The 12,702-nt window shown below is 39.1% G+C and overlaps 1 protein-coding gene across 1 annotated transcript in view; it reads right to left on the bottom strand.

Annotated features, from left to right (window-relative positions):
• Nucleotides 1-904: 904 nt before the first annotated feature.
• Nucleotides 905-12,702, bottom strand: part of birc6 (baculoviral IAP repeat containing 6) — a 44,420-nt gene continuing 32,622 nt past the window's right edge. The window contains exons 65-73 of the mRNA XM_077612675.1: nucleotides 10,968-11,190; nucleotides 10,523-10,668; nucleotides 10,156-10,266; nucleotides 9,211-9,428; nucleotides 8,633-8,794; nucleotides 7,656-7,733; nucleotides 6,145-6,333; nucleotides 2,881-3,015; nucleotides 905-2,071 (exon numbers count right to left, since the gene is read on the bottom strand). Coding sequence (XP_077468801.1) covers nucleotides 1,892-2,071; nucleotides 2,881-3,015; nucleotides 6,145-6,333; nucleotides 7,656-7,733; nucleotides 8,633-8,794; nucleotides 9,211-9,428; nucleotides 10,156-10,266; nucleotides 10,523-10,668; nucleotides 10,968-11,190 — 1,442 coding nt within the window. The 3' untranslated portion in view covers nucleotides 905-1,891. The remainder of the gene's footprint in view (nucleotides 2,072-2,880; nucleotides 3,016-6,144; nucleotides 6,334-7,655; nucleotides 7,734-8,632; nucleotides 8,795-9,210; nucleotides 9,429-10,155; nucleotides 10,267-10,522; nucleotides 10,669-10,967; nucleotides 11,191-12,702) is intronic.

Here is a 12,702-nt window from a genome sequence, read left to right as displayed (position 1 = left end):
ATACATCAGAGGAATATATCAATGTATAAAATATGTTTAAATGTTTAACATTTGCAGGCCCAGGGGTGGATTTGTTGGTACTAAATAGTATACATTTTTAAAGTTAGCATCATATAATGCTGTTGGACACTCTATAGAGCAAGTGACTATTTTGGAAGTGTGGAGAGGAAATAAATAAAAAAATACAAAATTAACTACTTTGACCCAGTGCCAAATACATTATCACAATGTGGTCTACAATATCCAAAATGTGATATCCACCAGGTGACAAATAATATAATTTTTAGAATTAAATTATAAATAATAACAAATGAAACCCGATAAAAACTGAAAAACAGTTTAAGGAAACAAATAATTCGCTGAAGTAGAATTTGTTAGCATGGAATAAAGTTGCCTCAGTCTGCTGTTGCTGTGTGCATTTTCTTCTGACTTGTAGTTTGCTCAAAGGTCTTGGTGATAACTAAGCTGTATGTGGCATTACCTGCAACTTGTCTTGTCGGGAATAGAGGCGGCAAGGTGCAGGAAGCAAGGCGACAAGGAAGAAGGGCGTAGATCTGATCTCCCCGAGCGTTTCAGCGGCTCCAATTGGCAGTCAGCAGAGACTCAAGGATACATACATACATAGGTGAATGATTAAAAAAAAAAAACACTGGAAGCATTTTAAACAAGGAAATGACAATATAGCATGATGAAAAGCTAAATAAATAAAAAAAAAAATTAAAAAAAGGGAAATTTGCATGCTACCCCCTTTAACATCTTATTTTGTTAATTTTTGGCATCTAAAAAATAAGTCAATAAAACTTAAAAGCTGATTTTCACTTGATTTAGATTCTCCGATGGATCAAATGCATCAACCCTAGTCATGAAAAACGGACAACAAAAGATCATTGGCACAAAATAAACATACTTTCAAGCATCATTTAATGTCCTAGCAAAAGCGGCTGTTCTAAGGAGTGATTAAAATAGAAAGTGCATCTTTTTGTTCACTGGAGTTCCAACATAATAATAAAAAAAAAAAATCCAAGCAGTTTTGTATACGTCAGATGGCGAAAAATTGATAATCATTTTTGTAGAAACAGCAAAAAAAAATAAAACAAATAAAAAGGGGGTCACTCTATACTGGAGGAGTATTTGGTGGTATGGTGTCACTCAAAGGCACATCACAGCTTTGTATCTCACAGGGATTGTTGCACACGCACAGAAGACACACATACATGCACAAGCCTTCAAATGACACGTGAACGTGACACACAGTCTCATGATCCGTGTTGTTGATCCAGCGTTTTGGAAGAGGGAGAACCTAACGTTTAAGGACATCAGCTTTATTAAAGTGGATATGATCCCAGAGATATCAAACGTAGCGACGCGTAACCGGAAGGGGCTTTTTATCTTTTTTTTTTTTCTTCCTCTCTCTTTCTCTCCGTAGTGTTTTCCTTATCTTTCCTCTTTTATGCTGCAATTATTTTAAATATCATCCTTAAAGAATGACCGCTACAACGGCCCAAAAGATGACGAAAAAAAAATTAGTAAACATTCATCTCTAAAGGTAGTTTCCCTTATATAATTTCCTCTGTCATTATGTGTTTATAAACAAGTTTAATAACATACCAATCAGTGGTTATTTCACAACTGGGGGAGAAAAAAAATGCACAAAATGTTTACACGCTTTTTAAATGAATAAAAGTCCTTGTTGACTGTTTTTTCATGACGAGCATAGCATAGTTCAGAGTTCACCTCATGGCGTCGTGGCTCCTCACATCTCCACGCGTTCCACTTTTATACTATTATTAGATCTTTACATACAAATATGGACAAACTAGCGGCTTGAGCTCCAAAGGCGCCAATCTTTTTTCTTTCTTTTTTTTTTCCAAGGCGGCGTGAAGGGAACGACTCATACTTGGCCATCGTTGCCGGGCTCGTCCTGACTGCCGCCGGGTTTCTCCGAATCTTGAGCGGGCGGCTCTCGGAGGATGAGGGTGGCGCTCTTCTCCGAGAATTCGTCGCCGTCCGCTTCCAGGCCGTCCGGGCAGTGGAGTTTTAGTAGTTCCTCTCTGAGTTGAGCCGTGTGTCTCTGCATCAATAGATAAATTAAGGCCAGGAAATGTGAATGCTTCTTTAACTCCTTCACTGACGATGTTGACGACGATAGATGTCCAATCTATTTGTTGTTGTTTATTTAGCCGAGTGCAGACTTAGTGTATGTTTCAGTTCCACTGACGGTGATAGACATTTAATCTATTTGTACTGGTATGATAATAGCGAGCCGGTCAGAAAGCCTTTTTTTAGCCTCTCATATGCAAATATATTTAAAAAATATATATAAAATACAAAAAGGAAAACAGAAAATATCCATTTTAGATGACATTTTATTTACTTTTGTTTTTAACTAAAAAAAATGAAATATCAAGATTATATCTTTATTTTGTATGTATTATTTTCCCTTTTGCATTAATTAAAAAATTCCCATTTTATAAATAAAAAGAAGTAAATATTCTCTTCACTTTAAAAAAAAACTGTTACAACTCACGTTACTTCAAAATCAAAATACAGGGTAAGATCGAAATATTCTTTCATTTCTGCCATTATTTGTCGTTCTTTGATGACTACTTATCGGTAAAATTTTTACCAATTTCGTCATACGCAGTTATCTGGGTATAATGACAATTAGGCTTTTGTCGAGTCAATGATTATGACAAAGCCTATGTCCGATTATTATTATTATTATTATTAAAAGCCTTTTCACCTATATAAAAAGCTTTTTTTAAAATAGGAAAACCAAAAATCTATGTAAACAAAGTAGACTGAACCATAAGTTAACTTCCAATTTGTTTCACTTTCATCATCCTGTGACTGAATGTCACTGTCATTTCTGACTTGTACCTTTAGCGCTGCGGCATGATGGGACATGGTGCGCCCCACCCTCTTGTCGCTGCTATACTGCTGAATGTCAGCGATCCATTCCTCGCACTGAGACATGATCTCGGTTCGCTTCAGGTAAAAATGTTTGTGGATCACCTGGAAACAAAGATTGAGGGAAAACAACTCAGTCAATATTAAGTAATCCTATTATCATTTTAAATGTATTATTGTAAAAAACAAAACAAAAAAAAAAGCATTTCTAAAAAGGCAGTAAATATTTTCTGACTGGTGGATTAGAAGAAGCAAGCAATATCCTTTCGCAGGCTGCACAAAATGACACGGCAGACCATATCTTACCCGTGGGCCTCGAGTTTGACACCAGTGTTACACGAACTGCTTAAGCTTCCAACTAAAATGTCAGCCTAACTCAACTGCCCATCCAGGTCATCTGTCTTTTAAGTATTAAAAAAAAACATTTGTGATAAAAACCCACTTGTGAGCATTTCCATTTTTATCCCTCCGCTACCAGACACACACACACACACACCCTGACGGTGCTAAGATTTTATTGGATGTAGTAACATAGCAACAGCTGTGATATGCCTTGGAAGCAACAGGGAAACTAATAAGGCTGAAATAAGTCGAATAAGCAGCTAGCGGGAGCGTAAACGAGAGTAAAGGAATAAAACAACAGAGGCTGAAAACATGGAGTGCGCTATTGCAGACACATATTTCACACAAAACAACCTGAGTTTATAACCAAGTTATAATTTGACATCTGCTGTTCACCACTCCTCTATGAATATCAATCACATTCGACCCTTCGCTCCACTGCTTTTTCTCTTTCCTTGAGCTAACTGGCTGGTAGTAAGGAGCACAAAATGTATGAGTAACCCTTGATCTGCTGCAGACCTGCTGGATTAGTTATGGTCACTGCTGATTTTCTGCAAAGGAGCAGCAATAGAGGGTTTGGAGACCACTTTTATCTCTAATCTTCCTTTCGCATCCCTTTTCCACTCTATCCATCACAGTCACGACTCTACATCTCCTCCCGCCTCTCGCCTTCGTGGCGTTCGTTACATGCGGCGAGGTGAATTGATGGTCTGCGGCTTAGAATGAATGTCTCAAGGTCACTGATGTGTGGTTAATAAAAAATAAATAAAAAAGGGGGGAAATTTGAACTCCCGTCCAAGCTTTTTCCGGGCCAAGCAGGGATTTGTGACGGAAATCGGGAAGACAAGCACATGGATGACATTATGCACGGGCGTTGCAAACATAGAGGCTAAGAGAGGATGTTTTCCCCCAAGGCTCGTGTCGCGCCGGCAAACCGCCACTTGACTTTTGGTATTTGGACACAGCCATCAATCACGCGATGAAAAGACGCGCTTCATGCCAACCGGGGCCTATCGTGGCGCGCACTAACACAGGAGGAGGGGAATGTGCAGACGGAGATGAGGTCCACTGGCAGATGAAGATCCCTGGTTACCAGATAAACTCAGTGACCTTTGAGGTAATGCCGTCTACTCATTATTCCACGGGCAACTACGGGAGGAAGACGAACCAAGGAATGGATTAGTGGAAACTGTCTTTTCGGGTGTTGGGTCAAGGACACTAGTGAGTCGTGTCGGCATCATAGTCATTATTCATCTTATCCATCGTATTTTAATCAGTGGCCTGACCAACTCCGTAGGTCTTTCAGACAGTAGGGTTGGGTATAACACCAGCTAGCTACAACTAGCTAAGACCATCATCAGGTAGTAGGTAGCTATTGTCCAATCATGAGTCACATGGTGTAAGTCTTAATATGTTTATCAGTACATACTAGACATAGTCCAAAGTTTGTTGTAAGTGGCTGCAAAGTGCAAAACAGTTTTAGATTGATTGCTGTTTGTATAAGTTGGATAAGTGTTTGTGGGAGTTTTAATTTGTAATTTTCTAATGTGTATGTTACTTAACATGATTACAAACACTTGATTGAAATGAACAATTTCATAAGTGTACCCAACATTATGCATTTAATGTTGATTTAAATGAAATTTGGCTTTAGCTTGAGACAAAATGGACATGTAATTTTGAGAAATGAAGAACTATGAGTGATACATCTGCAAACAGCTTACTCACATATTTCACAGTTATGTGCAAGTGTATACTTATTCTTTGCCTCTCTCACATTCATAATTTAGCGCACAACCAATTGTCCTTAATTCTACCTGACAACCTGCTGCTGCGCAATTCAAGCTTGTGGAGCATGCTCCACATCTCTCATAATAGCTCTAGTTAGCCACTCCTTTCTCAAACAATTATACTAAAAATAAAATGGCATGGAAACAGCCCCCTTCAAGTTTAATAAGCATACTTGTTCTTTTTGAAAAGGTGATATAAATAAGGAGGTATATGTGCATTTACATCAAATTAGAGTTATTATAGTGGATCGACTACTCATACTGGCGCTGTCTATGTCACGTATTGCAAAACAGGAAAGTGTCGACTTTTCATATTCACTCAAATACAAGAAAGGATTTGAACTGAAGTCAAAATGCATTTTTTCTTGGGATTGTTAATTAGCAAAATATCCCTTAAAAGGCAAACCTCACTATGTTCTTTTGATGGTGAATCACAGACAGCTGACCTTTTGTTGTATCGGAGACTAAATTTCATGAGTTCACATTTTTTCACCAGGCTCAAGTGGGATTTTTTTTCAACGCCTTAGGGCACCGCTGCAAGATTATATTCCTTAATTGAACGGGACAGCAATGAGGTCGTTGTGGGTTTGGGCCTTGACCACCGCAAACCACAATTTAAGGCTCAAGACTGTCAGAAAGGTACAGAGCAGCATTACCTAACAGAGGGATTTTAGCATCAAATGCCACGATCCTTGGGGTCAGAGTGCTGTACAATATAACGATATGATCAGAACGATATAAACCTTTCCATCATCACCGACATGTCATTAACGCCATAAATAGAGCCAAAGATTGCGTAAGAATTGCGCTGACATTAATGAGATTCCATTTCCCATAAAAGTATGACCAATTGGTTTCAAATGTTCCTATCTCCACTGAAGAGTTAGCTAATTGGTTTCCCCTGTCAACCATATGAAAGTAATGCATGCAATACAATTGGAAATAGCAACACAATTTGTCGCAATATTAATTCATTTATTATGCTAACTTTTTAAATCATTATATAAATTATTATTTTTATTCTACTTATATAATCATTAAATAAAATGGCCCATTTTAAACAATAGATTGGCACACAATTGTTGAGTCTTTGTGATTTTACCTCTTTGAAACATGGTGAGGCGTTCCGCATCTGTTCAAGCATGGCCCATTTGACGGTGGCCTGACGTATGTTGCCGTCGTATTCCCGTGAGCTTTGCGTGCCATTGGGCGTCCCACGGGAGCGCTCATATCCTGGTTCATTGAAGTAGGGTTCGGAGACCAGGATGAGGGACTGCACTGACACCAGCACCTAAATGATAGGAACCAGTGTACTTTAAAAACACGCCTTGCCTCCTGTACTACAAGGGCCTTTTTCCCCATTATTGATCTATAGCATGCTCAATAGAATGATAACAAGTGAATACATAATTATGTGCTTTCTGCACAATTTAAACGAGCAAGCAGTCAACTCCCAAGTAGTCCGGATTTGTAGTCAATGTATCTTCGTGCCACACTTTTAGATCCCATTTAGTTATCTTCACTTTTAACTTCCACAATATTAAATGTATATTAGCTTTTTCCTTAAGAGCCCATTCTCAGACCACTTTTATTCGAGATCAAGGTCTCCTCCAACTCAGATTAAGGAACATCACAACAGCTCCAAAATGTAAACTTCTTGGATGAAGTAGAACTCTACATTTGACATGACCATAGTCCATTACTCTAAATATTGGATTATTGCAATTGTGTACAAAAAAAATGTAGCAGGATGTGGCCACTAATTCATAATGCTGCTGCCATAGTCCTAAAAGTAAAAGGCAAATGGACCATATTACATCAGTCATGAAATCACTGTATTGGCTTCTGGCGATCCAAAAGATAGACAATAAAAATTCACCGCTTTAACGTGATGTAAAGCCTTTCACAGCCTTGCCTTTTTAGAGCTCTTTTTGAACTTTCATGCGGATGAAGGCGCAAATTCTTGTTTGCTAATTAGAATTTTTTTTCATTAAGTATTTTTCTTCTAAAATTGGTTAATTCATTTGTCTTTATTGTTATTAAATTACCTTGTTAATTCATCTTGAACAATAAAAATTTCAAGTTTTATATATACGCATCATTTTTTGTATATTCCTAATGAACTAAAATAACTTGTCATAAATAATCCAGTTGATTATTCATAATTAAAATAAACTAGCATTACATCTTAAAGATATATTTAAACTTAATGATCTCCCAATGTCCATTTAAGAAACCCCAGTTTATCCTAACGTGACTTCATGTGATTTAAATTACTTTTAGAACTACTGTATATTACCCATACAAAGTACCAAAAAGATCTAACAACTAGCACTTTCTCCTCCTTGGTGATTAATTTTTACAGTTTGCTGAGGTGACCAATGACACTTATATTTTAATAATGCAGGTCAGCACATTGCAAAATGGTCAATGTTTATAATCCATAGGATTATTACATTGTTAGAATATTCTGTCCTGGTCAAAAAGGTTTGGACGTCTATCGCCACCTATGATAGTGAAACCTGATCCCAGTAAGCAATGTAATGACAGAATAGTGATAAACTCTACTGGCATTAAGACTCAGACAATACTTATGAATGATGATCAATATACCTGTAAAAAGCTTGAGGTCTGTGGGTTCCACTTCTCTTCTGGTCTTCCATGCCATGTATTAAGGATACTTAAACATACCTGAAAACATACAATAAAAACAATTAGGATATGCATCGAGAAGTCAATCATATAAAATAAAGAAAATGTCAATTGTTTTGAAATTGAAATTCAAGCTTCTCCATTGAGCGATTTGACTCAAGTTAATATGACTAAACAATGCAGTTACTGTAAAATACACTATGAAAGATTAGGATATACTTTCATAAATTAATCTAGTCCTCCATGTATAACATAAATGTGTTTTTCATTCATTCTCCAATAAACTAATACATAAACTCTTGACCCAAATGACATCACATTGAACCTCAAGTTAAATTCAATTTACAGTGGAGTGATCTGACAGATTTAATTTAAGGCATTTGTCAATTGACATATAATGCAAGGATCGATACCGGTCCTGACAAAAGACGTCCAAGGAAATTATTATCAACCCATTGCAAGTCATTTCATATGCATCTCCTAAACCCCTCCCTCATTGAGTCAGCATCCCCTTTATCGGTGTGCAAAATTGCACCAGGCTTTGTCCGAGCCTTACCATTGATGTAGGAAGCCCTGGGTATTTCTTATAGCAGCTGTCTAGACCTATTATGGAAATACATGTAGACTGTCAGCAGCTGCCTAAAGAGCCGCAGCAGATGGTGAGCTGAAGCACCTTGACCCGCTCCCTTAAATTACGGGCTGCCTTTGACGGCACGAGACTTGGCAGAAAATGAATCACCGTTCATTCGCTGCCATTCTCCCAGTTCAAATGAATTGGACGTCTACTAGTGGAAAACCCATGTAAATTCACACGAGAAGGTTGGAAAAAGCCACGTGACTGAAACTATTATCAGAATTCAGGCAGGATACGTTTGACTCATTTTGAATCAGTCACCAGCCTCAACCAGAAAAATCAGAGTTCAAATGTATCCACTTACTTTGCCGTCATTGTAGAGGTTAGGGTTAAAGCGCACACTGTGTCCACCGGTTGTCTCTAGGTTCACCAAAGGAGGGGAGTTTGGATAATCTTGGGGAAAATACACATCAAATTCAAAGCACCCATTGGCGTACGGGGTGTCGGCTGGGCCTGTGATGAGAACCTGTAAACAAAATCAGAAGTAGAGTAACACTATTTAATAATACCATTTACAATGACTGGATGACATTTTTTGGGATGACATGTATTGCTATTCATTCAATAAGCGTGGAGTGGAGGTCTGAGGTTAAAAATAAATAAATAAAAAAGCAACTAAGACACTAACTGCAATCAATGGCTGCAACATGGTGCTTCAAGGATATACTGACCCTGTTTAAGGTCGGGCAACTTTTTGCTGATGTTGCCATGTACACCATACACAAGCCCCGGGAGGTAAGTGAGAAGAAAAGCAATTCTAGTGCTTTACTCTCCCAACATTTCTCATCTTATAATCTGACTGAAAAGTGGCAAAATAACTTCTGGCATTGCTAAGTATTAGACACGTATACCTAAGATTATGTGTCTCAACGGCAGGTTTACCTTCATGATGTCCAGTCTCTCCTCGTCACAACGGACAAAGACACTTGATGAGGATGAAAGAGGCAGAGAGGTGGAAAGGGTGACAGCCTCCTGGGCGAGACGGCGGGATCTGGCTGCACTGTTTGTATCGCTGGCATTCTTCACCTGAGACATGTAATGGTAGTTGACCTTGAACATCAGCTTCCCATCCTCATCTTCTGATACCATTTCAAAAGTGTCTGAATTGAGAAGAAATCAAGAGTTTAAAGTGGGTAGTCAACCCTTCTACAAGCAAATCCACAAACTCATTTTTAAAATCACATGTACATAACGTTTTAAGTATAATTACAGCAGTAGCAAATACTGCAAGAACAGAAATTTGATGCTTCCTTTGTTCAAGTGTGTTATTAACCTCTCCCATTCAATATTTTCTCTTGCAGCAGAACCTCAGCGTGTGTCAAAATCTATGCATGGAGAGATTTATACTTGTGTGCATAGAATTTGTTTGTCCAGCCTGCAGGCTCACAGTCTTGAATTGTCAACCTGAATTTGTGTTTCGTTATACTCATACCACCTGTCGGTTTTAGCCTGTGAAATCAAGAGAACTTGTGCTCAGATACAAAGCTTGTTTGCAACGCATTGAGCAACAATGAAACAAACGGTGTATTAATGCCATTTCTCAAACAAAATCCTGCCTGCAAAAATCTTAGACTTCTTTGAGATCTATTATCTTAAAAAATAAAATAAAATCAATAATACAACCATGAGATAATTGAGCTTGACAAGGTTCATTTAAAAAGGATGAGACAGAGGAGCAAAATTGGAAGAGGTCCAAGTATGATGTTGAGAGAAAAGTAACAGAGATTGGAATACATTAAATATGACAGAATAGCTTACGTTTACATTGCAAGTAAATACACACCCATGTGTGGACAACATATATTTTTTTTAAAAAAACAGTCTCACCGAATTGAAGCTTCTTCATTGCAGCAACATATTTTTCTTCAAGAGAGCGAAGGATTGAAAGGGGCTTGGGTCTGCTGGATACCTTTCTTGAAGACTCAACCAATTTCCTTTCTGTTAAGGGGGTTGGAAATGAGAAAAGAGGGAGAGTTTTATAGTCGGTAATATTTTGGGTGACAATTAAGCTGGAATGCCACCTTTAAAAATTGCCTTGATGAAAATGTCCTGACTAAGAATAAAGAATAAAATGTGCAATAAATATTAAGTTTAACTCGATGGCAGCCAATGAGTTAAAATAATAAGAGAAAACCCAAAATGAGTAATTAAAGTGGGAAATCTAGTTGTAAGTTGGGAAGCAATATGGGTATACCCTGGTTGGCTTGTCGAAGGCTGGTGGTTGCGGTGTAGACTATTTCAGCTGTCCTTTGGATATCAGGCACAAGAAGGGTCAAGCCCTCAGGCTCTGGATCTGAACTGTCGGTCTTCACAACACCTTTGCTCTTATCTTTCTTTGACCTGGAATAGAGAATCATACACATTTAGTCATCATGGTTAGAAGAGTTAAAATTATACACTTGCTTTTTTCCACTATAATGAAGCAGGAAACATCGTTTTCTTTAATAGTGTGGAATAAGAGTTAAATAGGATTGTTTATCAATTGCTTATTAACGGCGAGCCTGTTAACCTGTTTTCCGGGTTAGGGTGAGATGTAATTCTCATCCTGAATATTCAATAACTAGTGCACCCACTTATTCAAATACGGGGTCCTAAAATCCTGATGGCGTGAAGCAATAGATTCTAAAAGTAAAACCCACCTGAGTCGATTTGTGTATGTGTCTACGCATGTCTTCATTTTGGCTAGCAGCATTCCAACAGACGTCTGTCCCTCCGAGTGTTCTTCATCCTCCTCTTCTTCATCCTGACCTCGGTCACCAGACAGAGGTAGCAGCAGGGGGACGAGAGATGTGCATGTTGAGATGGCCCTGAGCAGCTCCAGTAATGCCCGATACAGGGGTACATGGCGTGCCATATCCAGGACTATAAAGACACAAAATAGTGCTTATTAACTCATTGGCTGGCATTGACAGTGATAGATGTCCAATCCATTTGGACTGAAATGTGTAAAGATCAAAGTAGATACAATTTGTTAACAGACTAAAAAGAATACATTTGCCACATTCCATTAAAAAAAACGTACATAGATTTGAATTAGTCGTGACATTACTATGTTGCTCTCAAACTTGTGGCCGGTGGATTTTTTTTCTTTTTTACTTGATCTGATATCTATCTGATACAGATGAAGCCAGTTCCTATTTAATAATCGGTAATTAGGCAGGGTGATGATTGTAGATTTAGCACAGAGACATAATAGGGAAATAAAAGGCATGATTATATACTAATTAAAATGTTTTACAGCAACCTAAGCCCATAGACAACTAGGCGAGCATGGTGGCTGTCAAAGAATCACCCCCTCTCCCCCCACCGCTTTTCACTGCCTCCTGCTTTGTCCTCCGCCCAGCTCCGACCAATTTTGATCTCCCCACTGCTTCACATTGCCCCCACGTCCATCTCTCTTCTGCATAGCTGTCCACCAAACCAAAGCTGGTGCTGGGCTGCATTTCAATCAAAGAGCAGAGATGATTGTACCTCCCTTCAGTGTTTTTCCCCTTTTCCATTGGTGTTGTTTTGATGGAAGCTGTGCTCCTGCTCCTGTGTGCACAACTCGCCCCCACAACAGGGAGAGAGAGGGGAGGAGAAAAACGCTACTAAGCGTGAGCAATGTTGTGTCCCCCACCCTCCACGTTCCTCCTCATTCTTTTGCTCCTTCGTTGCCACGGCCATCAGGATCCAGCCTCCCTCTTTTTCCATCGTTCCGTTTGGTTATGCAATGCACAGCTCTGCCTTGGTGTCTAACTGGTGTTGAGGACCCACCGTAGTACGTGATACTCGACCGTCTGGCTCGGCGGCTGCCTCTGTCGCGCCACAATCGGCGGAATGTTTGAGCTTTTTATCCTTCTCTGGAATATTCCCAATCAGAGCTGGCTACTTCAGAGACCTGTGCATTTTTAGCGAGAAGACTGGAGGATTGGTGGCACAGAGACATCAGCTGACAAACCTACACATCAGCCAGACAATGATACGTCGTTCCAAGTCGTACGCATCCGGAGTGAGCGAGAGAGTTTATTGAGAAGCACTGATCACCCTGTTTCCCAGAGGAATGCGAAGCAAGGAAGATGTAAGATACAGAAGAACACTATGAAGGAGGTTGTTGGGAGAGTTGTGGAGAAGAGTTTGCAGAAAAACCGTGACGGGAAACTCAGAGGAAAAGGATGGGGGGAAAAGGTGCGCAGAGAGGAGGGGGCTTGCCTTTATTGCCTAATTAAAGCCATTTGTGACTGAAAACTCGAAGGGTCTGGCTGAAATCAAATTCCAGAGGATATTAGACTTGTTGGTTTGATCAACTGGATGTGAGAATCAGGTCGGTTTCCCTGCCAGAACAAGAATTGTTGAACAAAGCTGCCAAGACTGCCCACATACACCTGCAGGTCT

This window comes from Stigmatopora argus, chromosome 11 (assembly GCF_051989625.1).
Source record: "Stigmatopora argus isolate UIUO_Sarg chromosome 11, RoL_Sarg_1.0, whole genome shotgun sequence".
NCBI lineage: Eukaryota > Metazoa > Chordata > Actinopteri > Syngnathiformes > Syngnathidae > Stigmatopora > Stigmatopora argus.
The sequence above is the reverse complement of the archived record's forward strand: the minus strand, read 5'-3'. Positions and strand labels throughout refer to the sequence as shown.